This window comes from Cyclopterus lumpus, chromosome 7 (genome assembly GCF_009769545.1).
Source record: "Cyclopterus lumpus isolate fCycLum1 chromosome 7, fCycLum1.pri, whole genome shotgun sequence".
NCBI lineage: Eukaryota > Metazoa > Chordata > Actinopteri > Perciformes > Cyclopteridae > Cyclopterus > Cyclopterus lumpus.
Genome location: NC_046972.1, coordinates 12,684,121 through 12,711,864, shown reverse-complemented (window position 1 = coordinate 12,711,864; position 27,744 = coordinate 12,684,121). Strand labels below are relative to the sequence as shown.

The following is a 27,744-nucleotide window of genomic DNA, read 5'->3' as shown; positions in this document are numbered from 1 at the left end:
AACCACGTCAATAAAGATTTGTTTTCAAATCTGTGTAATTATTCTTTTTTCAAACTGTGTTGAAATAGCAGTAATTTCATAGTTTCCTCAACATCAACACACCTGATAAGAATAAGACAAATTGACAGAGAGAAGACATAAAAATCGCTGTTAAAGTTATTTACATGAACAAGACTCATCTTTTACTGTTAGTGGGCGATGAGTCAAAGGTGCAATTCCATAACAAGCCACCTCCACCTAACAGCCTAATTAATCCACTAACCAGTTCTCTGCCACTCTCATTCCGTTTATGACAAACTGTGCATCTCATCACAACAAGATCCTCTTACCTTATCTGGAAACTAGGTTTTCCCCCTCTCTTCCTTATATACTTGTGCCTTTTCTTCCTCTTCTCTATGAAATTGATTGCGTCCCTCTCCTCTCTGCTGATGCTGCAGTGATAGAAAACACACCCTCCTCCGGCCGCTCTCTTTCTCCCTCCCTGACTCTCATTGGCTGCCTGTTAGAGGTGACATCACCCTTCTTCCCTGCCAGCCTGCCTGCCTGCCTCCCTCCCTCCCTCCTTCCCTCCTCCTCCTCCTCCTCTGTTCCCTCCCTCACTCTCTCTTCACCTCACTCCCTGTGGATTCTGACCATTCCTTTATTATAGCCAGCCTCCTCCTTCCTGTCCTCTATCTATTCCCTCTGTCCTCGTCTTCCTCCCTATATACAGTCTGGATTAGAGGTCCAGCTGCTCTTATTGCTGCTTTTATATTCAGCCATGCAGTGCCAGGCATAATAATGCATACTGTACATTAGCATAGTGCACGGAGCCTGTGGCCCTACAGCCCTGTTGCTTCCTTCTCTTCCTGCACCATCCAGGAGCTAAAAGACTATGGTGAAATAATGACCGGAGGAGGTTGTGTGTTGGTAATCTCTACACTCCACTGGTCTCAACTTCCAGAAGCTCTTTTAATTCGTTCTACCACTAAGACATTAACTGAGCTTCAGTTCATTATTGTAATCAAAGGTATGGCTGGGATGAATGTTACTTCCCGTAATAATTGAGGAATTACTGCCATCTCATATATGACTCTGGGGACAGGGGGGTATACGAGATACAGAGATGCACTGATTTCAGGGTAATAAAGGGTTGGCTAATCCAGCGGTTGTCTGGCTGCGTTGGCTGTTGTGTCAAGATAAATGTCATCAGGTGACTGTGATCCCGAACACAGGATGATAGAGATGTGTAGGCGTGTTTTATCTCTTTGAACCTTGATTACTTTGAATGTACAGTATGTGTCAGTCAGTTGGCCTTATTTCCCATCCAGCTCATCCTAAATCCAGTTGTACTTGTTTTTTAAAGCAATGCATGGACTGGGGACTGGCACCAGTTTACATTGTAAACCTTCCAAGTCCCTATTCTACCTTCAAAACCTGTTGGATCCTCTAAACAATGACTCTTTTGCTCTGTTAAAATCTTAAAGTCAATGAGCTGTTCCCACTGCTGCCTGCAGACTGTTGAGCAGCTTAGCCCTCTCTTTTGGAGTACTCTGACATATATTTCAAATAGTGTCTAAAATATATTGCATTTCCTGTACAAGTATTTAGTAGAAACAACCATGCTTTTTATAATTTTTATTAGTTAGTAACATGGTTATGTGGACGACAATGCTCGCCTGTCAAGATGATAAATCACGAGGTTGACAACAAAAATAATGAAAACACCTGACAAAAACATTGGGACAATAACACTGGTCTCAAACTGATTGAAAGACTTGTGACTCATCCACCTGCCCTCCATGCCCTGTGAGTGTCATTGCAGTCCCGGAAGTAATAATAATTTTTCTGAGCGTCTAATAATGACAGGGATGGGTTTAAATTGTAGTCACTTGAAATCACGGTGCGTCTCATTAAGTATCAGACGTCGAAGTGCGTGGCAAAGCGTTGGTATTTGACACCCTGGGTATGAGACTGGGCTGGAACATTATACCTGCAGCATGTCAACGTTAGTATTTAGCTATAATCACCACTGTGCCGAAGTGAAGCCTCACAGGCTGTAGAGACTTAGTCTTGCTAGAATATATCAAAATAATTATTTTTGTTAACCAACCAATTGCATTTTTTTTAAATCATTTTGTTTATAGCACTTTGTACAATATATCTGTTTTTCAGTTGCCACTTAAAAGATCAATAGATTTGAGTTAAATTACAACATAGTCACTCAGGGGGCACCCCTCCAAGAAATACACAAACACTGGTATAAAAATCTGTTTTGTTCTGTGCCTGAAATAAAAGAGAAAGAAAGGAACAGACATGAGGACACATTGCCTCCACAATCGTTCCAAACTCGTTCCTAAAAATAAAGTACACACAACAATAATTGGGGCAGTACCATGTACAGTCAGAAAACTCCTATTCCCACTGAGCTGCTGTAGTTTTTCTTTGCCTTTCCAACCTGAGGGTGTCAGCGTGCCCATCTGCCACTGGTACCAGAGGATATGCCAGGCATGCAGACACAAGCTGCCAAGGGAGCAGACAGCATGGGAATAATGATTGATGAAGCCAGTTTGATAGGTGAGAAGCTCTGCCATTATCCTCCGGAGAGGCTGGATGACTGAAGAAAGGGTTGAATTCAGGGTCAAAACTGTGGCTGGGTCGACGCCAGGAGGGGAGACAAAAACAGGATGTGAGATTGGAGAAGAACACGAGGTGGACATGACAATGATAGATTAATCTGGAATCAGATAAAGTTGTTGTTTTATAAAAAAAAAAAATTTCATTTTGAGACGGACCCTGAAAAGAAAAGACTGAAAAGAAGAGCAAGGTGGTGGATTTGATTTCTGAGGAAAGTTAGGAAATTATTTTTTTATTTCTAGAGACAGAAGTTCTTTGTTTGCACTGTAATGTAAAAAGTTATATTTGTGTCTTACAAAGGTTTCATCATTGCAACAGTACTTTTTTGGTGTCTTGTAAATCCATTTAGGCTGAAGCACTTAATAACTAACTAACCATACATTTTACTGTAGGAAAACTGATTTTACTCCATCAACAGGAATTTATTACGACTTAATGGTCAATGGGAAACACTGAGTCATTTCAACTCCACAGCCTCTGTTCAGACCAACCAATTAAAACATAAACCAACACTGTATTATTTAGATGGCAGGTGCAAGTGGAAGATGGACGTAAATAAGTGTCCGGCTTGAAGGAAGTCTTACTCGGGCCGATCAATAGAGATAATGTCTTTAATGTCTTGTCTTTAATGTCTTTAATGTGTAAAAGACAGGCCCTATAGGGGGCAGGGGTGGGCCGTAGTTTGCCCACCCCTGCCTTTCGTGTCGCCCCTCTCTCTCTCTCTCTCAGAGTTCCATGTTAAAGAAAAAGTAAAACAGGAACTCTCCTGTATGATGTTTTTCATAACCCACCTTGCTGAACTCTCACATATAAACGTATCTGTGAGGAGACATTTACTCGGGCTGTCACTTCCCCCATAAATCATCTACCGGCCGGACCTTCATTCAAAACCACTCATCTGTGTAAAACTTCTTGCCCTTGCAAAAGCTCTCTGCTCATTTTCTTTCCTACCGACTCAACTGTAGGTGAGTCAGCTGGCAGCCTGGCGGGAGACATAGAATGATATATGAGGAGGAAGACGGGAGTGTGGAGCGAGTGAGGAGAAGGCTACGAATGAACAACTTAAAAGTCCAGAGCTGTAGGAAAAACATGCAGTCAGCAAAAGACAGAGAGAGAGAATGAGAGAGAGACAAGTCCATCAGCTTAAAACGCGAGACGGAGGCAATATAGCAAATGGATGCAGTATGGGTGTGGAGGTTCAGAGAGGGAGAAAATAAGTACTGAGATGGAGGGCACAACAGATTCAAGCAGCAAGAAGAGGATACTGTGTCATAGAGGAGGGTGTGATAGACATACCGTGTAGACAGACAGGTGTTTGAAGAAAGAAATTAACATTTTTTTTAAAAAAGGTACAAAACCTGACTTTTTTATGTCCTCAAGGGTGCATAGGATCTGGAAAAATAAAATGATCTAAAAGCCATGTGAGTGTATTTTATTTTCCTTGTTTGAATGTATCTGCTTAATTTCTTTTGTTTCTTGCTGATGCATGTTGTATGGAATTATTGGGGGGGAAAAAAGTATTACCCACTACAATGACTTTATATTTATTATCAATATTATTACTTGGTGTAATATGTGTATTGTCACTGTAAAAAAATTAGAACTTCAAGCAGATGGTGCAGACACAGATGGCCGAGGAAAAAGATAGCGAAATTACTAGTTTAAGGGAAATCAGTGATGAGTTTCTTTTGTAAGGGGGATTTAAAGGAAATGTACACAGGCATACCTACAAATATTCTCCCCCCAAAACATACGGACAGTCAAAGGAGGAACAGTCTCTGGTTAACGTGTTGGAGAAAGACAACAGATATACAACCAAAAAGATATAACACACAAAGAACAACAAAGATGGAGGGATACAAAAGAAAGAATACAAGAATATCTGACCTTTCTGTCTTCAATATTCCATCCCATAATGTTTATCAAAATTACAACCTAGACATTTGACTTTTTTTATAAAGAGAAGCCCAAGACTCACTCTCCAAACTCACTGATCCTAGACCAGACAACAGTACAATAGTGTTAAGGTTAAGATAGGCAGAGATGATGATCAGATGTATCCTTTGTTCTTCCAATGTGGTAAACATTTGATACATTTTAATCATTTGGTCATGTCTGGTTCTGCATGAATAAATAAAGTAGATATCAGTCATCAAGGCTGCCTTGTATTATTTTAAACAGAGTTAAAGGGGTTCACATCTAAGTAGTGCCCTCTCCTCCATGGGGTAAAAACTAAATGGTTGTGTAATCCAAGTGCATCGATAAAGGGTCTTGTTGGTTGCTCTAAAACACGCAAAAAAACAACATTCCCCTGCCAGCCATATTTGCAGCCTGAATAATTTTGCAGCAACTACAGTACTACACCAATGGCTCCACCTGGGAAGATGATGTCATTACATAGAGGAATAACATTGAAAGTAAGGAGAGTGGGTTTGCTTCAGGAAGAAAGAAGATGGCATCTGATTAAGGGCTCTAACATGAGGGCTCGCCTGGACTTGTGCAGAAACAATCAGATAATCAATTGATTGGTTGATCAATTAAAACATTTGCAGGTTCCTTCTGATATCATAGGACCTTTTCACAGAGGAATATCGCTGATTGCATTGTCGCCACAGCTTACTGGTGATGTTAACGCCTGCTGTAAAATTTCATAAAGTCAACCGTGTAAAAGGCTCATTGGCGCTAAACACATTTGGGATTGACATGTTCCCTCTTTGCAGAAAAGACAATTATTCAATAGAAAATTTGTATCATAAAAAATCAAAAGATATTGCAAAATTACCATTTGTTGCAACTCTAGTCTGAACTGCTGCTCAGGAGTGTACAGGTAACAGAAGGTTAAAAATAAAGAATGTGATGAGATGTGTTGAAGAGACGCTTGGAGCAACAGAGGGACAGAAAAAGATAGCAGTGTGCCAACAGTACAGTGGGAAAAGGAAAAAGAGAAAAGAGAGCATTGATGTGACAATTTTATAGAGAGATAGAGAGAGCTGACAGGCCATGATGGAATAAGAGTCAGAAGTGTCAGAGGGAAATTCAACTACTCTGTGCTCCTGCAGCGCCGGTCCACTGACTGCACGGCTGTTGATGTTGCGATTGGAGACCATTGATCCAGTTAAAGTCATTAGGTGGCCAGAAGGTCAGCCAGCCGTCTCTGACCTGCCATTAATCACTCGCTAATTGAAGGGAAATTACTCTGATTTAGTTTCCTGCCATGCTCCGAGTGGCCCGGCTGCCAGATATGACGAGCACTTCACTCACCAGAGCACATCTCATTAAGCATGTTAACTGCATGTAAATAGCAATGAGTCAGCCTCAAGACAGACGTGCAGCAATACACCAAAAGGTTAGAGCACCACCAAAGACAGGTTGTCGGACAACTAAAATGAGGGCCGTCAGAGGGGAAATGGCAATTTGCAGATTATGTATAGTGAAATTTTCATCAGTGACATTCAAATTGAGGATTTGCATACGTGTTATAGTGCAGCGTACCTTGTTGTTGGCAATAGAATGACTGAAATTAACTAGTTTAATTCCTCTCGAATTAGAAATGACCCTTTGCTGTACTTGATCTTGTATTACAATGCACCATGTAGGAATTAGATCATTCCCAGATTTGCATTATTATTTTGTATACAGTGTAATGAGTTAGTTGGGAAAATGTCACCGGGAGGAGTGTATTGTGAACATTACATGTTATGTTTACAGATTTAAAAATGTCAGATTATGCCATCGAATGTCATTGCTGTTGTATTACCTTCCACTTTATTACATCTCTGTCAGTGGCTCAACAATATTACGTCTCCAAATGATAACCTTCAGTAGTTGACTGCATTACATTACAAGATCTGGGATATGACCGCTGAATTTCATGCAGTGGTTTACCTCTAAAATGCCACAAGGTGCCCTGTGCTGTGCCACTGGGATACTTGGAGCCTCAGAGGTAATAAAGACTATGACCTTTACAGTAGACAGACTGTCACTTCTGGTTTGAATCTGGACTCTGGTCTCAGCGCATGTGTCTTTGACCAAAGGCCAGCCTACGTGCACCCACCTGAGCCCAACTTTTTCCACCGCTGATCCTCCACTCCTCCGTGAAGGACAAATCACACACAGACACACACACATACTGTACATCAGTGCATGAAAGACAATAGAGACAACATCACTGGTCACTGAGATTCCTGCTGTTCTCCTCCCCGGTCCTCGTCCGCACAGGCTGAGCAGAGATAGCAGCCTAATCAAGAGGTGATGACAAACCCGACAGATTCACAACAGAACATAACACCCTCGCTAACCCGTCACACTGCTGTCAAAACTAAGGGCTGCTCCTGTCCACCTTGATATGTCAAGTTTCTCCTTTATCCAATACATTTGCTGCAAGACACTCCGAGTACAGAGAAATGTGACGGAGTGCAACATCATGAATCTGATTATCAAGTTCACAGTCCACAGGGATGCTTTATATTTGGAACATCCATCATGAATAAACCACACCGAAAAATGGTAAGAAACAACGACAAGCTGTGCTCGCACCCTGTAAATAGCAACACTGCTAACTGGTTTCTTCGGCAAATAAAGCCAGTGTTAACAGATGATAAATATGCATCAAGCCTCACCTTTCCCATTTTAGTTCTTCGGAGGATCAAGAAAAACCAAAAAGCAGCAGAAGTGCATGATGTATTCTGCAGAGGAACAGTTAACCATCCCATTTCATTGTGTTAACCCATCACCTTTCCTTCAGTATAAAATCTCTTTACCTAATTAGAAACATTATACCAATTACTCTAATGAACTGATTTTGTCCCCTTGTCGGTATGCGCTGTGCTAAAGAAGCCTGTTATCATTGTGCTCTGCGAGGGCTGTAATATTGTGATTTATTCCAGAGACAAGAAGCAGTAAAATGTATTAGGCCGGGAGCTTTCTGGCTCATAAACAAAGTAGTCACTATTAATCAACTCCACCGACCTTCATTTCTTTCCCAGCTCCAATATCACTGATGGGGACGGATAACTATGTTCAGTGCACTTTGTTCACTCCCCGTTTGTTTATTTAACTCCAGCTCTGGTAGATTTCTGTGGCCATTCACTAACTATGTATCATATTGTAGGCTGAGTACCTTAGCACCGTGACAAACGTTTGTCACATGTGGACTGACAGCTTCAGTGGCACCAAACACACAAATAATAAAAGAATGTGCAAAAGTCACCCTTAAATTGTACCTAGAGCATGAAATGGAAAACATCAGCATGACTTTACTGGAAATCAAAATGCACTGACGTGGAGAAAGCGTGTCAGAGAACATCCTGTTTACTGTCTGATGATTCCTGGCCCGGTGACCCACAACGGCTCGTTTGGCAAAAAAAAAAACACAGATTTTTCAAGCTCTGGAGTTTTAGATTTCCCGTCAAAGAATTATCTTATTGTCAAAGTAGCAAAAGGTTAACCCATCTTCCGGGAACTGTATTGTGCAATTGTTTTGCTCAGCAAATTCAATGCATGACTTAATTATGTTTCCTCTTTTATTGCAAAACAAAGCCACCACGCAGCAACAGATGCTTACAGAATATGTGAATCACGCATGGCAGAAAATTGCATCATACATGAAGGGGGGTGGGGGGGTGGAGAAACCTGGCTAGCTAATGTACTGTAAAACCAGGGCTTGCTGGGGGGGGGCTAAAACCCCTGCATGACAGCACTGTAATTTCATTTATCACGCCTCAGCACACACCAAATCAGACATGGATGATCCCTATTCTGTAATGAGTGTGTGGGATTGTTGGGGTGGGGGAGGGTCAAAGAAGCAGCAATGGAACACCTGCAGTAGTGGTGGTGGGGATTCGATTTCCACTGTCGTAGCGGGTCCTCAAGAGGAACTAATTCACCACGCAAAAGCAGGTAAAAGAAGATGGATACACAGGAGAGGATTCCATCCCTAGCCACAATATTAAATGCCATCCCAAAACAATTACCTGGGAGTAGTGGTGGATTATTTAACCCAGCAACAGCGAGTCTACATCGATGTTGACTATAGCTGCTGATAAACCAGCATAGACATATTATGCAATTTTTAGTTTGTCATTGAAAAATGTTTTTCTGTGCAACTAATACATATTTACTAATAAACTGCTCGAACTAAGAGAGACTCCTTATTAATAAGGGGCCAGATTGGAATTGGGCCAAGGAGTGTTTCAGGGTGTGGAGATGTATTTTACACCATTAGCGTGAGGTGCTTTCATATACATTTTGGATTCAAGTGCATTTCCAAGAAGCACATGAACATATTTAAGCCACCCTTCTTTGCAAAGTGGTGGGTAACAATCATCTAATATTGGTGGCTGAGCTGCCATGCGAGGAGCTGGCCGCCCAGCCAGGTCAACCTGCTCAAGGACTTTACTTAAGTTTACTGAAGTGGCATCACTCAATGTGAACACAAAAGAACCAACTGGTAGTTCTTACATAGAGATTAGAGTTGTCAGTAGTCTTTTAGGCCTACACCGACTAACTGCCAGCCTTATTCGTTTGTGAGCCAACTGACAGAAAAGAGAAAAGGGTATAAAATACTTTTTTTTTTTTTAAAAAGCAAAATAAATAGTTAATAAGAATGTCCAAGTATCAAACCAGCAAACATCAGTTTTCATAATTAGATATTTTCCTCATTCTAAGCTTAGTAAGTTGATCGAGTCCCTAAAACAGATTTAGCCGTTACTGTATGTATTAATATTACAAGTTTTTTGGCACCTAATTTACCTCATTTTTAATTGTGCAACCAGATTCAGTAACTTACCAGTTTTAAGCTAGCGGATTTAGTTGGTTACTAAGTTTAGAAATAACTACCGCGAACAGACGGATTAAAAATGGTTTGCGTAAAATGATCCAGCAGCTTTTAGGCCTTTGATTTGAAAACTGAGGAGAATTCCTTTTTAGTCTTCATCTGATCAAAACCAAGGCAATAAATAAGACTACAGACATGTTAATTGCATAGGAGAAAAATGCACATGCGCAATAATACCAAGACACTAGCTGGAACTAGGTACTGTCGTTTCTTTATGTTATTAATTACGCGTGTGCTTTTCCTGCTAGGACATGACAATATGTCTGCTGTGAACATTTGTAATTTATACGATGAAATTCAAATCAGTTTGTCATTTCTTATATTCAGTTCGTCAATACCGACACTGTGGACTTACAGACTGACAATTGTTTCAGAATAAATGTCAAACTAGGCCACTGTCAGCATGGGAAATGACAGCAAGGCTACAATGAGCTCCTTTTATGCTCCAACTGATTATTTAAACCTGAAGGCTTTGGGCAGCGCATGAGCTGCAGGATTTCATCAGTCACTACATATCGTTACTGTACTTGATTGATTTTTGTCATGAGACAGCTGGGATCAATGTCAGTGTAAACTGTGGAACTGATTTCAATTGTTACAGAATCTTGGAGGACTCGCTTGATAAACTGACGATCAAAATACAAAATATTTCTATTGAAATTGTCTGATAATAAAATTGTACTTTGGTGTGATTACACACAATTAACACATTCAATTTTGATGAAATTAATTCACTTCAAGTAATGATTAAAACACTATTAAAAGAGACAATGGACGCAATTTTATGCATTTATTCATGTAGTTATTCCACTCTGATTCAAAGGCTCAAGGCTGGGTCAGCGATTTAATAGCCAAAAATACTCTAGAATGTATTGTTAACTTTTTTAAATTTTTTATTTATTTTTTATCTCCTTCAGGTTCTCTCTTCATTTTTTGTACCATCCTTCCCTACAAATGCCACAAAACTTTGAAAAGTGCATTTTTGTGAATATCTCCAAAACTTCTCAAGTTGTTCATATACCCCCGATAAAAATGTTCCCCATTATCAAGGCTTGTGAGGTCACAAATTTGCAACAAGAAACAACCAACATTTTTTCCCCAAAGGTTTTATAACCATCCTGTTCAAACAACATTCTCTTTTTTCTTTTTACACAGCCAGAGAACAAAAAAGATTAAACATAATAAACTCCCAAACCTTTTGTACAGAGAAATCAAACTAAATGAAGAAAATGTCTCTTATATTAGTCCATGTTTTATCCTCTGAATCCTCTCTTGCATTTGCCATTAAATTGGGAAGGGAGACACAACTGTGTCAACATGAGGCTCTCTGTGTTGTACGCGATGTCAATCAGTCCATTTCACTTGCTGGTTTTATCTGTTATATATGGAATAGAAACCAGTAAGTCTAGGCCGTTCAACAAGTAATTCAGTAATGTCTATGATGGTGTGTGAGTGCGTGTGTTCAAAGGTTATCAGTGTGAATGTGTCTGGAGTAGGCAAATCTAAATCAAGTGTTTGTATGCATGTATGTATGCGTGTGTGTTTTAGGAGTCTCATAGTTTAGGCCAGTCCGAATCCCTCCGAGCATTCCTGAATGGCCAACAGCAGCATATGTCTCAGCTTTTCATAGCTTTCATAAGCTGGGAGGTCCAGCTGGTTAAAGCTGAGTGGAAAAAGAGGGAGAAAAAAAACAATGTTACAGTTTCACTATTTTGTTTCTGCCCATATTGTTCAAATGATGTATGCCTTGCTGTGTTTACCAGGTATGAGCAGATGGCAGGCGGTCAGTGGAGCGATCGTCACGGTGGATTTGGAACTTCTGGATGCCGTTCATGCCCTCCAGAGCAGCAAAACCCTGGAGGGGAACCTTGGATGTGCCGGTGACAAACTGTAGGAACTTGGCCCGGTCTGCCTGGTCAAAGGAACGCAATGCCCTCCAGAACCACTGGATCTATAGTCATAATTTAAAAAAAAAGGATACAAAATGAATAAATAGAAACATGCAAGTGAAAAGCAGCTGAGTTATAAGAGTGTCCCAACAGTGTTGTCTTTGTTTTATTCTTTCATGTGGAAAAAAGTTTACCTCCACAAATAAAATGTGGCTTCATAGGTTCTGAGTACAGAAATTGAAATTAACAATGAAGTAAACGAAAATGAAGAAATCATACCTGTTGATGTTCTTTTAAAAGTATGTAGAAGTGAAGATAATACAATAATGTAGTACACATGTTTAAACATCCATACCTGGATGGAGCTGGACTGGTATTTGTGATATTCAGTGTTGGCTTTTAAGTCATCGATGTCAATAGTGGGCAAGCCAGAGATGAGCAGCTCCAGTTCCTGCTCGGTGAAGATGGAGATCAGCCTCTTGGGGATGATCTCGTAGAATCCCTCAAGGAAGGCTGCCAGCTGCTTGCGGATCGCACCTAATAAACAAATTATATACGTTATGTTAAGTCAGATCTTTCTGTAGTAAATACAATATTCTTTATTTCTTTTATGCACTTAACATTACTACATCAACCAATTTGGTGGCTATTTCTTTTTTTTAATAAAGTAACTGAACAATGTATTTGAGCAGCTGCTGCATATGATAAATCAGCCATCTCCCAGAGAGAAACACCTTTAACTTCAGCTCCCTGCAGCATACTCAGTTCAGAGGAGTGCTGCCACCTGGTGCTGTTATTGTGCACCATTGAGATTATATTTAAAAAAAATTATATACATACATACATACATACATACATACACAGCCTGATGATTTAAAATGACATCTGTATGAATATATATTAGATGTATAAATATATAGATTAATCCATTTGTATTAACTCATTGTTTTTGTTTGTAATACTGGGTATTACAGCCCTTTTAATGAAAAATAAAATCTCACCTGTCATCTTCATCTGGCATACCAGGTGCACATACTCTTTCTTGTTTTCCTCAGTGACCAGGATATTGGCGCCATTCGGCTTGAGGTCTCTCACTTCACATACTCCAAACTCCTGGACCTAGACAGAGCACATGCCGACTTTCAGTATCACTTGTTTAGCTTAATATTTCACTGCTCGTCACAGATGGTATCCATTAACGGTATTTTAAGACCATCAGATTGCAAATTACACATTTGCAGCACTTATTATATTATAGCATTAAGCATTTGGATTCAAACCCTTGAGGCCCTATCACAATTTCAACAGTTAAGAAGATACGGCATGAGAACCAATTTTTCACTTAAAGCTAATTAAAATGCACAGAGAGCAGACACCAACCTCTGTGCTGAATGCCAGCTCATAGCCCAACGTGGACACATCATTCTCCAACAAGTACACCAAACCCTGGAAAAATGGGTAGTCCTCACTCTCCATGTCCGTGTACCTGGCAAGACACACAGGAATACATCCATATTATGTACATATTCAAGAAAAAATCTGCAAATATAGAAAACCAGCTCTCTGGTTGCAACACAGTTTAGTGTAGCAATCAATAAGGCATGGTTTGTTAATGTAGTTGGAACACGTCTTGAACAATTAGGATACTTGGCTGTAACAGTCAGTGGCTAAAATACCTGACACTCTTGCCCAGAATGTGCTTGTAGAAGCTGCGGGTGAAGTAGCACTCCAATAACCGGTTATCGTAGACAGCCTTGGCCACCACACGACCCACAAACTTGAAGTAGCTGAGGTGGTTGGGGTTGCAGTGGGATGAGGGGTTGATGGTATAGGTGACACGGTCGCCTGGCGAAGTGCGAAACAGGGCGTACATGGGGTTGAACATCTCCCGTGAGATGATCATGTACCATTCCCTCAGCAGGCCACCAGCATCCTGGCCCTCCTCCCCTTCAAACACAATGTATCTGTAATGGAAAGGGAGCAGAGTATGACTCTAAAGGCTGAGTGGTTCTGAATTGAGAGGACACGCAGGTTGATAGAGGGGCAATGGAGCCTTACAGCCTATTCTTCATGTCCTCTGGGCTTTTGCGATGCAGCTCCCTGTAGGAGTCCTCAAACACGTGATCTCTCCTCACATGAACTGCCATGTCCTCCTTTCTAAGACCTTCATCCAGTCGCTCTAATTCCTGGCGGAAGTACCTGCACAGATGGCCAGAAAGTCATTAATAAAAAAAGAAAAGAAACTGTTCTAAGACGGTTTATTAGATATTGTAAGACAGAAGTGTAAGAAAATGCCCCTTACTTCCTCTTAACATCAAAGTCCAGGATGCGTATGTAATCAACCAGTACTGCAAAAGGCCCATCAGCCAAGTGAGTAGTGGACTGGCGCAGGATCTGGTTAAGCACTGTGCGGTGAGTTTCTACATGGAAAGAGAATGAGTCCTGTTAGACACTGCAACATCGGAACAAAGCTTTAACAATCTCCTTACTTAAATCTTTCAAGCTTACCGGCAAAACGGAGGAACTTCTGCGTATCTGGTGGCAGGTTTGAAGAGATGTGCATGGAAGATGGTTCCCTGGAAAAGAATGGGTCTAGGGATGAGGGAGTGGCAGGTGTGAGTGGTGCCGGCGACAGTGGTGGAGGCTCATCCTTGATATGAGAAAGCTGGCTCTCCCGGGTGTCCCTCACAGGAGGTTTGCTTTCTCGCTCCGTGGCATGGACTAGGAAGAAGGCCTCCACAGCAGGCTGGAGAACTGGGGAAACAAAGAAAAATGTATTATGGGAAGAAATAAGACAACCATAATCCTATCAAAATCACATGCAGCATAAAGAAATGCATTTTTTAAGGATTCTACTTACCAAGTACGGCATGCTGGTCATGAGACTCCTCCAACTCTTTCAGGCACTCCCCGAGCATGTCCCATAGTTCATCCAACAACAGCTGCTCGCTGAGCAGTGGGAGGTCTGGAAGTCTCTCCTCACCCTCTGACTGTCCATTTCCATCTTCATCTGTAAAATTATTTAAATATTGAACCATGCACTTGTGTTATGCTGTCATTCATACAGCCCAAAAATAGTTTGTGTTGGTGAATAAGTCTATATTCTATAGACTGTGTAGTTGATCTATGTTAAAATTACTTGTTACTGTTACTATCAGAGAAGGGGAGACATATTGTGCTCGCTGGATGAAGGTAAATTACTGAGAAAACAAAGAACAGCAAACCAGCAGGTGTTTTTAAATTGTCACCAACAGTTTGCAAGCAAGTCCTACCCAGAGGTGCAGGGTCCTGCTCTAGGGGAGATGGCTGATCCACATCCATTGGAGAATCATCTCTTTGGGCAGCCTGGGCTTCTGACATGGACTGTAGTTCCGACTTCAGAAAACAAACCAGGAAGGACCAGGGAGACAGAGACACAGGATGAACAGGGAAAAACATTGAATAAATGGTGATTGGCATTTGTTTTGTTTTATTAAGAGAAACCATCTTGACTGATGTTGCCATGCATAATGACATTCCCATGATCTACTGTGAGAGGAGGGGAACTGGGTACGGAAGGAAGGCGGGCCAAAAGCATGAAGCCATGCCAGCCAGCAAACAGACAACATAAGTGAAACAGATCAAACAGTTTGGAGGAGGCAGCACATTCATATTTAGATTTCAACAGTCGAACACATCAACGCAAAGAAGATGATATAAGCTGCAGTCGATTTATTTATTATTTTTTATTTCAATAGAGCTGCCAATGTTAATCACGGCAGCAGCTGTCACTGCATTAACCAGATATTTGTCCAAAAGTCCATATAAGAAGTTTAACTTTCAAATGGTCTCCTACTGTAAGTGTGTGCAGTGTGTGAGTAGGAGTATGCCTGCTATCAGTGCAGCCCATGCTAACCGTGGAAGCAGCAGCCGTGCCAGCAGGGGCAGCAGCACCAGTGGGGGCATGGGGGGCCACCACTGTAGATCCGGCCGCAGCAGCGACAGCAGCAGAGGCAGATGAGGTGGTGGGTGGGGGAGCCTGTTGGAGCCGACGTGCCCGCTGACCCTCTCTCACCATCTGGATGATGGCGTCAGCCTCAGCCTCTAGTTGACGCACCGCAGCCTGGATACTGCTGGCTGAGCCTAAACTAGTGGAGCCTGACCATTGGGAGAGGGAGGAGAAGGCAGTTTCACTTGATACATCACCAGGATATTGTAGGCAGACATACAGCTGTGTGCGTGTGTATATATACACACACACACACACTACCGTTCAAAAGTTTGGGGTCACTTAGAAATGTCCTTATTTTTCAAAGAAAAGCACAGTTTTTTTCAATGAAGCGTCATTAAATTAATCAGAAATACACTCTATACATTGTTAATGTGGTAAATGACTAATCTAGGTGGAAACGTCTGGTTTTTAATGAAATATCTACATAGGTGTATAGAGGCCCATTTCACTCCAGTGTTCTAATGGTACATTGTGTTCTTAGAAGACTAATGGATGATTAGAAAACCCTTGTAAACCATTGTGCAATTATGTTAGCACAGCTGAAAACAGTTATGCTAGTGAGAGAAGCTATAAAACTGCTGCAAATGGAGCATTCTTTGATGAAAGCAAAGTTTGAAGAACAAAATTAATATTTCAAATATAAATCATTATTACTAACCTGGTCAATGTCTTGACTATATTTTCTATTCATTTTGCAACTCATTTGATAAGTGTGAGTTTTCATGGAAAACACGAAATAGTCTTCTTACCTAATCGCCCTGTCTGTTTGGCTTTCTTGTTGGCGCGCCGTGTGTCCTCACGGAGCTGGATAATTACTTGCAGCACTCGCAAGAAAAACTTTTGCGTTGATGTCTTGGAGGTTAGTGAGCTCATACAGGGAAGCTGTAGTTCACGTCCCCCGAGTGTACGTTTCTGTGCAGCCACAATGACCACACTCTCCGAACCGTCAAACCTGTGCCCCAGCCAACAAACGCATACAAGGTAAAGGACATTGTAGTTGTGACCAATTAACTTTCATGCAAAAATGGATAGTAGGGCTACTCGGTCAATTTAACACATGCAAGAGAGACCGTGGTAGACCTAAAGTCACTGGCTGGCCCAGAACCATCACTAGCTAACCTGCTAGTCATCTTGCCCTTGAGTCTGCCTGAGATGGAGGAATCCTCAGGGGGGGCATCTGGGGAATGTGAATCCGCTTGTGCCCGTCTCTGCTGCTCCAAGTTGTATTCTCTAAGTTCGGCCAGCAATGTGCCTGAGAGATAGAAATTGTTAATGTTTATGCCTCTTCCATCCAGTAAAGTTGCCGTTTACATCCATGTCCAAAGTGTCTTCATGTTATTATTTGATCCTTTTAGACATTTGTGTTAAGTTGTCATTCTTAGCACATGGATTCTTGAGTCATGGCTAAACGTTAGTGACCATTCACAAAATCTAAATCATATATCCTTTAACAATGTGTGTTAAGAGAAAACGGTTTTGCTTAAGTTGGAGCATAAAAACTAGTGTCTGTGTAGTTGACCAGCACTGACCGATCTGTTTGCAAAGAGTGTATCCGAGGTGTCTAGCTCCACTGAGCAGCAGTCTGAGCACAGTGTCTCTGGTGGCGCCATCTCCTCTAGATAACTGCAGCAGAATGTTGGCTGCATCCTCTAGACCCTCCTCTGAACATGAGTGAGATGTCAACACCTTGTAAGGAGGAAAATAATTATTAGAAAAAACCTCTTTGGGATTATTAATAAAATTGCAAAAAGGTGCAAGAAACGGATCAATTACCAAGTGTACAAAACAATGAAAAGGAGTAGATGATCTTATTAATAGTTATTTACAAAAGCAACCAAGCAAAAGTGCCTTTTTGTGTCACAGCCCAATTGGGGAACATATAATGTACACTGGATGACTGAACTAACTGGTCCATCTGGCTACTGACTATGCACAAGTCCAGGTTGCAAGGCTAAAAAAAACAGCTGTTTGTCAACTCTGAACAGCCTCCCATGAGGTTTCAAAGAAACCACATCAGTGCACATCTTAAACCACATTTTTTTACTTGTAGGTTATACACCTATTTCCTCGTATTCTAGAAAGATACAAAACAAGTGCAAATCCAAAGCAACAATCCAACTTAAAACTTGCTTCTCCCTATCCCCTTAGTTTAAAAATTGGATTCCCTCAATGTATGCTTACTCAGAATAATTCATGCAAAGATGTTCCATGAAGTTTTAGAAATTCACAAACATTGCATGACGACAGTATGAAGGACAACCTATGACTTTCCCCCCATACCTCCACAGAAAGCTGAAGCTGTTTCTCTGTGAGTCCACTGGAGGCCATCTTGTTGTCACACTCCGTACTGCTAGTAGTGCCCCTCAGTTTTCCTGTTAAGGCAAAATGGCCCAGAAACATAAACACCACTATTTTCTACTGAAATCAATGTTACAATGTTAAATCTAAATTAATTGAGGACATCTTATTTTGGATTAAATGAACACTACCTGTAGAGCTTATTCCAGTGGATGTGGGTATAGAGATTGTTGTAGAGGATGTCTGTGAGGCTGCTAGACTTGCCCCTGAGGATGTACCCTGGACTACAGCTCCCACAGAGGCCCCTAAGACTGTCACAGTAGGCTGGATAGAGCCTGCTGACACTGTGCCTTGTGTTGTGATTTGGGCTGTGACTCCTGAGCTAGATGCCGTGTTGGAGACGGCAACCTGTGGAGTTGGGTGTCCAGCAGGCACCTCGGTAGCCTTGTTGTCAGGCAGGGCAATGGATATAAGGGAGAGCAGACGCAGCAGCTTTTCAGTGAGCAAGGAGCTCCGTCTGATTACAGGGTGGGACAGCATGTTCATCAGCTGGCCGAGAGGAGAGGTCTCCAGGCTTAACTGAGCCCCCTCAGCCTCTGCACTGCCACCCAGAGGCACGGTCTTCATAGAGGCCTTGCCCTTGCGGCTGACATTCATGTTGTCCAGCTTGACCAGAAGGTCCCAAAAATCAGTGGAGATTCCTAGAGACTGGAGAGTAGCGGCAGTGGTGCCGAAGGAGTTCTGGGTGTTGGAGGCATTGGAGCTGGGGTTACTTAGAGATCCTGTTCTGGAGCCCCCACCTCCACCCCCACCCCCTACCACAGAGGTGATTGAACAAAGACGAGAGTCTAGGTCAGACGAAGACGACAACAGATCTTTGCAGCGCTGCTGAGTGAAGTGGCTGGGGAACACCTGCATGGACAGAAATTAAATTAAAAAAGGATATAAATTTTTTATTAATAATTGCAACATACAATCAATGATGAATCAGATATAGATTAACTCACCTTTGCTAACTGAATGAGTGTGTCCAAAACATGTCGACAGACCACTGGAGCAGCTTGTGGGTGGATGTGGACAGTGGAACCTCCACCTCCAGCACATGTGACTCCTGCAGCAGGGCCTGCCACTCCTGCCAAAGTTCCAGATCCTGTTGAACCCCCAGCTGAGTGCCGGTCAGCATGCTTCCTACCCGATGCTCGCTGAATCTGGAAAATGTTTGTCCGACAGCCCAAGGCTGCATCCATAGAAACAGAGAGCCAGGAAAGCTGGCTGGAGCTGCGAGACTCCACCCTGTTCAGTAGCTCCAAGGAGGAGGAGGAAGAGGAGGATGAAGAGGAGAGGGAGGAGGTAGTAGACCCTTTTCCCCCACAGCCTCCTTGGGTGCCCCTCTTGCCACGAGAGTCTTCTAGACGTGTGGTCTCCACACACACCTCACTCTCACTGCTGCGTTGGAGGATAGATAACAGGCTCCGAATGACCCAACCACGAGTCTGAGAGTGGTAGCAGAGGTTCCTGAGCACACGATGCAGACGGCTGGTGTTAAGCTTCGGTTCATCCACAAACAGCAAAACCAGCAGGCAGGACAAGGCCTCGTGGTCCAGCAGCAATCTGCCGCGCAGACGCAACAAGGAGTCCACGCTGGAACTTGATGGTCTGAGGAAACAAAACATATCTTTAATTTGTACCAGTCAACAGTGCAGTATGATTTAATCAATGCCATCGCTAATATTATGGCATTTCATTTTAAAAGAATGCTCAGACATTTTTATTCTCAAAACAGGCTATTAGATCAGTTTCCTCTCACCTGTGGTTTGTTCCTCCACCCATTTGAAATGTGCCTCCTCTCTGCACAGCAAGTCGAGTGTACTGGACGCCACGATTGCTCCCTAACCGACTGGTGAAGGCTGGTGAGCGCAAGATGGCTGATAGGGCTGAAGATGAGCTATGACCAAACAACCTCTCATGCATCAGTTGCCTCTGGCGTGCCTCTTGCTCTCTACGCAATGCGGCTGCTTCAGCAGCAATGTCCGGGGGCATGACAGCCAACACGCTGTCTTCCATGTCCTCCAGGACACTACGCCGGAGTTCTGAGGGCAGTGTCTGGATGAAGGTGACTGGATCCAAAGGAGTGTCTCCTTGTGGGGGCTGTTGGGCTAGCTCCCTGCGCTGTTGCTCAGCCCGTTGCTGGGCAAGTACCTAAGACAACCAATGACAATCCCAGTTAGGAGAAATAATTATCTGTGATTCATTTACTCCTTAGGCAAGTATTCATATTGTTTCCCACGTTTTCAGATCTAAAAAAGGTAAGCATTGTATCGTCTGTGATCCCATTTCAGTGAGGAGTCTCTTACCTCCTCCTGAATGGCAGGTGGCAAGGCTGCCAGGAACTCAGGGCTGACTTCTGTAATCCCATGTCCTCCCAGTACAAGTGCTGTAGTGGAAGGCAAGGTTGTGGCAGCTGGGGGGCGGGAAGGCGGTCTGATGCCAAGCTGATTTTGCAGCACCTCTCGACGGATGTCTTCAGGAAGAGCTGCCAGAAAAGAGGGATCCACACCCTCTGGCAGACTGATGCCTGCCAAAAAAAAATACACCATGAGATGTAAGATTTCAGTAAGAATATAAAAAATAAAAAACGGCAGAAAAGTAGGAGAGCAATCAATTTTACCTGCAAGAGGATCCTCATCATCATTGCTGGTGGATGGGAGGGGCTCTTCCTGAATTGCCTGAGACTGGCTATCAGCGCTATCACTCCTGGGCATTGTTTCCCCAGGTGATGAGACAGAAGTAGAGCTGTAAATATATAAAGGCTATCATCACTATCTGTGACGAATTACTCAACCTAATAACACTGTCAAATTGAAAATCAAAGAGCATATAAACACTATACAAAAAGAAAGGCAGTGAGATGGGCAATGAATTTTATGTTCCCCCACTAAAAAAAAGCAGGTGGGAAATTATGGCTTTTAACTCAATTTCTTTCCCCCCGTTTTTGTCTGAAACAGCGGTTCCATGTACTGGCTATTAAAAAGGAGGTACGCATTTTACACAATTTGGACCTTTTTATAAAATTGTATGTTATCTGGTCAAGAGATACAGGGTACATGATACTGCTTTTGAACGTTTGGTAAGAGATGACACTTTGCTACTAACCCAGTCTTTGCATCTGTTTGCCGGTCAGTCAGCCCACTCTCCCCGCTGCCAGAGAGCTCCTGAGACAGCTGGGTGGTCTGGGCAGGGTTGGGAGCAGCTTCTTCCTGAGTGGCAGAGGCAGGGCTGCTAGTATCCATGGGTGACCCTTCCAGTTGTGAACCACACACGATTGCAGGCTCTGAGGTCTCCACAATGTCTGGACTTAGGGAGGCTGAGGGGATAAAATGAGGGTAAGGCGTGAATCAATGTACTGTTGTACAATTAATTAGGTAATTGATTTGAATTTCAGTGTTCAGAAAACCTTTTGACAGATACTAGCTAATAGCACACTCAAGAACATTACAGATGTGTCCTTACTGTTGGCCAGTCTGTATAAAAGAGAGTTTTCAAAGTTAGTCTACCTTCCCTGCCTTCATCCAATGCTCCTCCTCCACCACCACCGACTCTCTCACCGATTGTGGGTGCCGGGGACATTTCCATCTGCGATGCCTCTGCTTCACTTATTGGCCTGTCAGCTGCCGACAATGGTGGAAGTCCTGCCGCTGCCAGAGCAGCCAGTGAGCTTGCATGCGACTCTGCCAGTAGCAGGTCAGTAATTGGCTGGTGGACCTGCTGACTGATCGGAGTCTCTAGGGAGACTAAGGTCTGTTCATGAGATGCAGGTATGGTTGGAGTGACCTCTCCAGATGGGGGAGCTGTAAGGAAGTCCTCTGAGACCCTGGGGGGGTCCAGACATGACACCGTACCACCCTGAGCCTGCTCACCCTCTGCAACATCCATAGAGAAAAGTATGTGAAGACAAGGATTTAGTTTTTATGCATTCTTGAGTGGAAAAATAACTTCTGATCTGAACTCATTGTAATAATGAGTAACAATATGCAGATTAGTTACTGATAATTTGATGACAAGGACCTACACTGAGGAAGGCAGTAAATTGTATAGTTATCTCCTGAACGGGGTGCACAATCCTGATCCCCAACAACAACACAACTTACTACCTCACCACAGCACAGCCTGCAGCAGGAAAATGCACGGCATACAATATACATAACATGCAGCTTTGTACTCTCCAGTAAATATGTGGAAGACAGTAAGACATAAACCATTTGCAGGTTAAGAATGGGCTACTGGCAGCAGATGGAGATGTCCAGCTGGTATGGCATTACCATAGGAAAGACAGTAGACTGTATAGTTATCTCCCAGATCTGGTGTGATCCTAAAACTATACAAACTACTACCTCATCCCATAGCACGCTCTGCTGACTGCTTGCCTCTGGGTGCCCGTCCCTGAGATGTGTTATTTCCCGACAAAGATTTTGACATAAAGACAGGAACAAAAACATGATCTATGCTAATGTAAATACCTGCAGTGTTCTCTGCACCATTAACTGTCCCCAATCCAGATCCCTATGGAAAAACAATTAAAATGATCAAACGAGTGAATAAAAAAAAAGAAGATTTAAGCACTTCTCGGTTTGAAGAATCCTCCTCTTACAGAACCAACAGACATGTATGTTTTTGCCAACCTGAAGGCTCTGTTCCCTGGCCTGTTCTGCTCCAGAGGCCCTCCTCTCATTCTGCTTAGACTCCTCCTCTTCAGCCAGCTGCTTCCTTCTCTTCTCTCTACGCTCTTCCAGTTCCTCATCTCGCAAACTCTCCAGATGCTGCAGGATGGGCACCTTCACCACTGAAAGCAGACATGAGTCAGTAGTCATCCTTTGTTGTGGCTATAGCTTACAGCAGTGGTTCCCAAAGTGGGGGTCGCGACCCCTAGGGGGGGCGCGGTGGTACTACAGGGGGGGTCGCGGCTTCATCACCAACCCACACACACAGACGCACACATACACCGGTAAAACAATATAAAATAACCGACGTGACATGCACTGTGTTCCAACCACGCCACCAGAGCGGCTCATGTCACAGACCGACTGTGGCAAAACCAGCGAGAGCCCGAGCGAGGGAGAGAGAGAGTGAGGGAGCGCGAACGAGAGAGAGAGACACAGCGACACAGAGCGAGAAAGATACGGAGCGACAAAGAAAGATAAAGATAAGAGAAGGAAGTATGTACAAAGATGGACAGATTTGTGACTGGTCTAAAGCGCAAATCCGATGGAACTTCTATATGTTGTTTGCACTTTGTTTGAAATTAAGTTAATTGTATTTACAAATTATTTTATATATTTTTTATTTTATATATATTTTATTATTGCTATTTTTTTTCCCAGTTAAACAAACTGAAGAATAAACTGTGAAGTGATATGTACTTATTTTAGAAAGAAATAAAAATATTTTATACAGTTCATGCATTATAATGCAATTCATTAAAAACCAAGAAAAATTTGGGGTCGGGTTGTGGGGGGGGGGGGGGTCGTCCAATGTTCCTATATCATCAAAGGGGGTCTTGACAGAAAAAGTTTGGGAACCACTGGCTTACAGGGTAACAAGTAAAATCAATTCCACTTTAGCTTAAGTCTGGTTCATACATTTCAACTGGTCTAAAATTGGGGTGAAATTAAATATTAATGTGTGATTAAATAATATTATTCATCCCTATTGTCTTTGTTAATCCCCACCCTCGTTTCTGACAGCATTGCCACCCAAATGATGGTTACTGTGTCCTGCTCCTTTGGGATTCTATGAACCACAAATGAGATGAAATGAACAGTGAATATAATAAACTATGTGGCCAATATATCAAATTAATATTGATCAGTATGTCAAAAATGGCAATATGTTCTGAAAGCACCAATAGCCATCCACTACATGTCACATCATTATTGTATTTATTTAAAAACTGTTTGAGAAGATTTGTCTCCATAAAGACAAGTCTCCAGTTTAAGACCAACTTACCTGCAACACAGTCATGCATACTCTCAGCATCCAGCACTTTACACTCATCTGTCCATCTGGTCAAGGCAGTTGGAATGCTAGAGAGGGTACCTAAAAACACAAAAGGAACAACCACGTTAGGAATTCAGCCTAATACTCAGCAACATACCATTACATAGCAATAACCTATAGTGATGCTCACCTGCTTGTCCCCCAGTGCTGCTCTGCTCATGGAAAAAGTCATCCAACAACTCATCATCAGAACGAGCGATGATGTGCACATCCTCATTTCCGACCAAAAGGCGGGCCCGACCACGAGATTGTAGAGGCAGGGAGCTGGACAGTTGTAAAATGTCTGCTGCAGCACTGGGGCCCAACAATCTGAAAAATGGAGTAGGGTAGGAGCAGGTATTTCATTTAGCGTTCTAGCTCAAAACACAGAATAGTGGTGTCACAGATGTTGCACATATGATGAACAAGGAAAACAAAAAAACATGCTTTAACCTTTGCAAGATGAGCGGAGGGTTTGGCTGGCGGTTGCCAGGGTAGTGGACATGGATGGTGTGTCCGCTGTTGGCAGTGAGCTGCCGCAGTGTTCGCTGGCTGCGACCCATGCCCTGTGCCAGGCGGCTGCTAGTGCCTGCCACACCTAAGGTGAGGGAACCGTGATCTGCATGGCGCACCATCAGTGGGTGGGAGCTGGGGATGTTGCCTGGGGAGGGAGGGATGTCAGCTGATGGAAAAACAACAGAAAACAGTAGGCAGACATTAGGGGGACAGCTATGGCACAACCCCAAAATTATGAAAATAAAGCTAAAGAAAAATATTTTCTGCAGCATTGTTTAGTGTGCGTTTGTAATTAGCTAATTTGGGATGTCTCAAGCTTTTGTCTGAAAAATCAGGCTGAATATGTGCTTTTACAAGTATGAAGGGGTTTTGATTAAGGGATCAAAAGGAGAAGATTTCAGCGAGAAAGAAGTATGATCAGGATAAACCGGTTAGCAGGTCCGACTTTCAATCAGAGGATACAGAGTTTGATCCCCGCTCACGGAACTAGTCAATGGGTCCACTTAACCCGGAATTGTTAGTATTATTGTAAGTCGCTTTGGATAAAAAAAGTCAGCTAAATGAAATGTAATAAACTTCATCCAAAACCCAAACTGAGATTTTGTTGGGGGGGGGGGCTGGGACATTTGTACAAATATCTACTTTGATCTTAGTAATTGTTAATAAATCGCCCTGCTTACCGTTGTTGGAGAACATGTTGTCAAACTCTATGATGAGGTCATCATCCCTGTCAAACCTTTCGAAGCGGATGTGCGGTGCGGCATTAATGTCAGGGAAGTCCTCATCCAGCTCCATCTCTGAACCTTCATCATCATCATCCTCATCTCCTTCTTCATCATCCTTCAGGAAAAATAGCAGCCATGAGTCTCAAGGTTAAGCAAAAAGCAAGAGGTTTACTGAACCCCATTGCATTAAACCATACTTGATCCTCCTCCTCCTCTTCTTCCTCCTCTTCCTCTTCATCCTGGCTGTCTTCATCATCATTGCTGCCACTTGAATCTTCCTCTTGTGTGTGCTCCTCATCCTCTGGTTCCAGGATGTTCATAGAGTCTGATTGAATAGAGAAATACAGAAAAAGATCTTAAAACTGAGAAGACGTTTGTGAAAGTTGCAACAACTGTTATTTACTATGATAAACACAGAGTGCTGTTGTGCCAATGTCTTACCTTCCCGATTGGCCTGAAGAGTGGATGTTTGGCTAATGTTGGAGGGGGCCTCATCCATCAAAACATCCTCTTGAGATTCATCTTCACCACGTCCCACTGACAGAACAAACAAGTGATATGTCAGCTCTGTGTTTCCTTGCCTATTTGAAATACAGAACTTTGATGCCAGTGTGCAATAACCCTTTGTTTGCAACTGTACAGATATGCTTTTGTGTCCAGTAACTGGGGTTTAGATGTTGTGCACACAACTTTCCCTTTTTCTAGCCTGTTTATCATTAATTCGAGTGGCTTACCTATTATTGTGCTGTTGACAGTGCCAGCATCCCTCTCCAGCAGCTCATCAATCAGATCCACCAATTCATTTTCTACCTGCAAGCACAGGAAATGAAATACAAATGTCAGTGAAGAAAGAGACAAAACACAGAAGACCTTAATAATTAACATTTTGCAGTACCCATCTTATTGGTATAGCCATTAATTATCTCAGCCAGGCATATAAGGAGAGCCTTCGGTCGTGTGTTTGCAGCATCAATCTGTCTTTCCACAGACAGTCTTGCATACAATTGGACCCAAAATAATAATAATAATAATAATAATGTACACTTGTATTGATCCCACAGTGGGTAAATTCTTCTCTGCATTTAACCGATCTTTAGTTATTAAGGAGCAGTGAAGCGCCCGGGGAGCAACTGGGGGTTCAGTGTCTTGCTCAAGGACACTTTGACATGGAACAATGGGAAGAGCAGGGATCCAACCGGGTACCTTGTGGTTGAGGGATGACCACTCTCCCTATGAGCTACAGCCACCCCAGATGATTTAAGACTCTGCTTAAGGACCTCTTGTGGCTGCGGCGATTTACAATTTTTGGGCGAAACCCATTTCCTTGACTGTTCTATATCGTTATTGACTGAAACTCCTCACTTTTTTCTTAAAAGATCAACAACTGCTTTAGTAGCAAAAGGCAATGCCGGCCACCAGCTCAGCTAAAACAATTATTGTCTAGTCTGTTGCAGGACACATTTTAGACTTTGTTGTTGCTTAAAAAAGACATTCAATGGAAAAAGGTTTGGTCTCATTTGAACCGGGGCATATGCAGATTAATTTCATACTCAATATCTTATGATCATACAAGATGAATAAATGCCCCTTTTTGTTTTCTTTGTCGCAAGGGGCAATTGGGTGAGTGCACTCTACCAACCTCACTTTTTGGTAATAATTGGTACCGGTGAGGTAATGTGGAGTGTTACTTTTTGAATATTGTTTGTAATACAATGTCAATCACCTGCATAGCCTGTGTGCTGAGAACCTCTGGCTGACCAGCAATGACCACAGTGTCGCCCTCCGTCTCTCCATCCATCAGGTCGTTGTCTGTTCCCTGTACCCTGTGGTTGCCCTCCACTGGCTCTGCCTCACCAGACTCTCCTGGAATAGATGCTACAATTCAGCAACAGACATAATGGAAATCACTGGATCTAGCACGTTGACGGTATCTCATCTCATCAGCTGTGCATACCTTGGTCCTGGGTGTTGCTGTTGCTGTCCCTTGCAGTGCCCACAGTGTCATGTTCAGCCTTGTTTTTGCTGGAGCCTCCTTTCCCCCCAAACAGACTGCTTGGCTGGTTAACAATTCGGGACAGAGTTTCCAGAGGCTTCAAGGCAGCATTTACTGTGTTGGCCATGTTGGGACTAAACCAAATGATGGAAAGAAAGATTATGTGGTTATTTTGCATCTATCACGAAATTCCACAGGCCCCCTTAAACTAAATAATCTGCAGATTACACTTTGTAATGCAGGGTCCTGTTACTATCTAAATTGTAAAATTAAATGAATATGGTTTAATCATATACCTGGACAAATCCAAACTGTGAGGCACACGGGCCAAATCGTTGACCAGTCCTTTCTTAAGAAAGAGCCTTATGATATTGTTCATGCCATTGTGTTGTGTCTTGGCTGCTGCTGTGCTATAGAAACTGGACGTTGAGGGACATGATTCCATGATGGTGCTGATGATGCACATTACCGCCTGAAGCCTGTGAAAAAGATGCAAAAAGAGTGAAAATGGGAGTGCGGGTTTGTTCAGAAGGGTTAGAGTATCAATATCAGGTTGGTTTACACATTTTCTATGCCACTTACCTGGCATGTTTCTCAGGACCTTCTGCCATTGCTAGTGCTCTACTAAGGGCAGCCTTCACCTCATTGACCAGGGCCACCTGAGCATCAGTGCCCGTGCCGGCAGCTGCCAGGCTGGCTAGGAAGAGACGTGCCAAGGCTGGGGTGTCTTTGTCCTCCAAATTCTGCGTGTGGGGCAGTAAGTGGTCGAGCACAAAGGCAAGAACACTACAGTCCTGTTGGGATACAGAGAGGTCAAAGCAAGTTAAGAAAAAATAATTGTGTGAAAA

The 27,744-nt window shown here is 42.8% G+C and overlaps 2 protein-coding genes across 18 annotated transcripts in view; both read right to left on the bottom strand.

Annotated features, from left to right (window-relative positions):
* l1cama (L1 cell adhesion molecule, paralog a) overlaps window positions 1-460 on the bottom strand; it is a 38,622-nt gene extending 38,162 nt beyond the window's left edge. For all 3 annotated transcript variants that reach the window (XM_034537291.1, XM_034537293.1, XM_034537292.1), the window contains exon 1: window positions 330-460. The gene's annotated coding sequence lies outside the window, so the exon portion shown is untranslated. The remainder of the gene's footprint in view (window positions 1-329) is intronic.
* Window positions 461-10,326: 9,866 nt separating this feature from the next.
* Window positions 10,327-27,744, bottom strand: part of huwe1 (HECT, UBA and WWE domain containing E3 ubiquitin protein ligase 1) — a 46,711-nt gene continuing 29,293 nt past the window's right edge. For 10 of the 15 annotated variants that reach the window (XM_034537475.1, XM_034537480.1, XM_034537483.1 and 7 more), the window contains 36 exons: window positions 27,479-27,690; window positions 27,193-27,375; window positions 26,858-27,030; window positions 26,627-26,766; window positions 25,638-25,713; window positions 25,345-25,440; window positions 25,101-25,228; window positions 24,859-25,018; window positions 24,116-24,344; window positions 23,814-23,992; window positions 23,633-23,722; window positions 22,309-22,469; window positions 22,147-22,189; window positions 21,184-21,549; window positions 20,783-20,993; window positions 20,298-20,422; window positions 19,984-20,204; window positions 19,437-19,828; window positions 18,637-19,285; window positions 17,821-18,541; window positions 17,612-17,703; window positions 16,861-17,017; window positions 16,451-16,583; window positions 16,081-16,295; window positions 15,236-15,477; window positions 14,613-14,715; window positions 14,201-14,350; window positions 13,849-14,094; window positions 13,643-13,760; window positions 13,399-13,539; window positions 13,017-13,304; window positions 12,721-12,826; window positions 12,342-12,459; window positions 11,696-11,877; window positions 11,212-11,402; window positions 10,327-11,114 (listed from right to left, as the gene is read on the bottom strand). In XM_034537475.1, the coding sequence (XP_034393366.1) occupies window positions 11,012-11,114; window positions 11,212-11,402; window positions 11,696-11,877; window positions 12,342-12,459; window positions 12,721-12,826; window positions 13,017-13,304; window positions 13,399-13,539; window positions 13,643-13,760; window positions 13,849-14,094; window positions 14,201-14,350; window positions 14,613-14,715; window positions 15,236-15,477; window positions 16,081-16,295; window positions 16,451-16,583; window positions 16,861-17,017; window positions 17,612-17,703; window positions 17,821-18,541; window positions 18,637-19,285; window positions 19,437-19,828; window positions 19,984-20,204; window positions 20,298-20,422; window positions 20,783-20,993; window positions 21,184-21,549; window positions 22,147-22,189; window positions 22,309-22,469; window positions 23,633-23,722; window positions 23,814-23,992; window positions 24,116-24,344; window positions 24,859-25,018; window positions 25,101-25,228; window positions 25,345-25,440; window positions 25,638-25,713; window positions 26,627-26,766; window positions 26,858-27,030; window positions 27,193-27,375; window positions 27,479-27,690 (7,140 nt within the window). In that variant the 3' untranslated portion in view covers window positions 10,327-11,011. The remainder of the gene's footprint in view (window positions 11,115-11,211; window positions 11,403-11,695; window positions 11,878-12,341; window positions 12,460-12,720; window positions 12,827-13,016; window positions 13,305-13,398; window positions 13,540-13,642; window positions 13,761-13,848; window positions 14,095-14,200; window positions 14,351-14,612; window positions 14,716-15,235; window positions 15,478-16,080; window positions 16,296-16,450; window positions 16,584-16,860; window positions 17,018-17,611; window positions 17,704-17,820; window positions 18,542-18,636; window positions 19,286-19,436; window positions 19,829-19,983; window positions 20,205-20,297; window positions 20,423-20,782; window positions 20,994-21,183; window positions 21,550-22,146; window positions 22,190-22,308; window positions 22,470-23,632; window positions 23,723-23,813; window positions 23,993-24,115; window positions 24,345-24,858; window positions 25,019-25,100; window positions 25,229-25,344; window positions 25,441-25,637; window positions 25,714-26,626; window positions 26,767-26,857; window positions 27,031-27,192; window positions 27,376-27,478; window positions 27,691-27,744) is intronic. The other 5 variants (XM_034537482.1, XM_034537490.1, XM_034537489.1 and 2 more) reach the window with 4 other exon arrangements.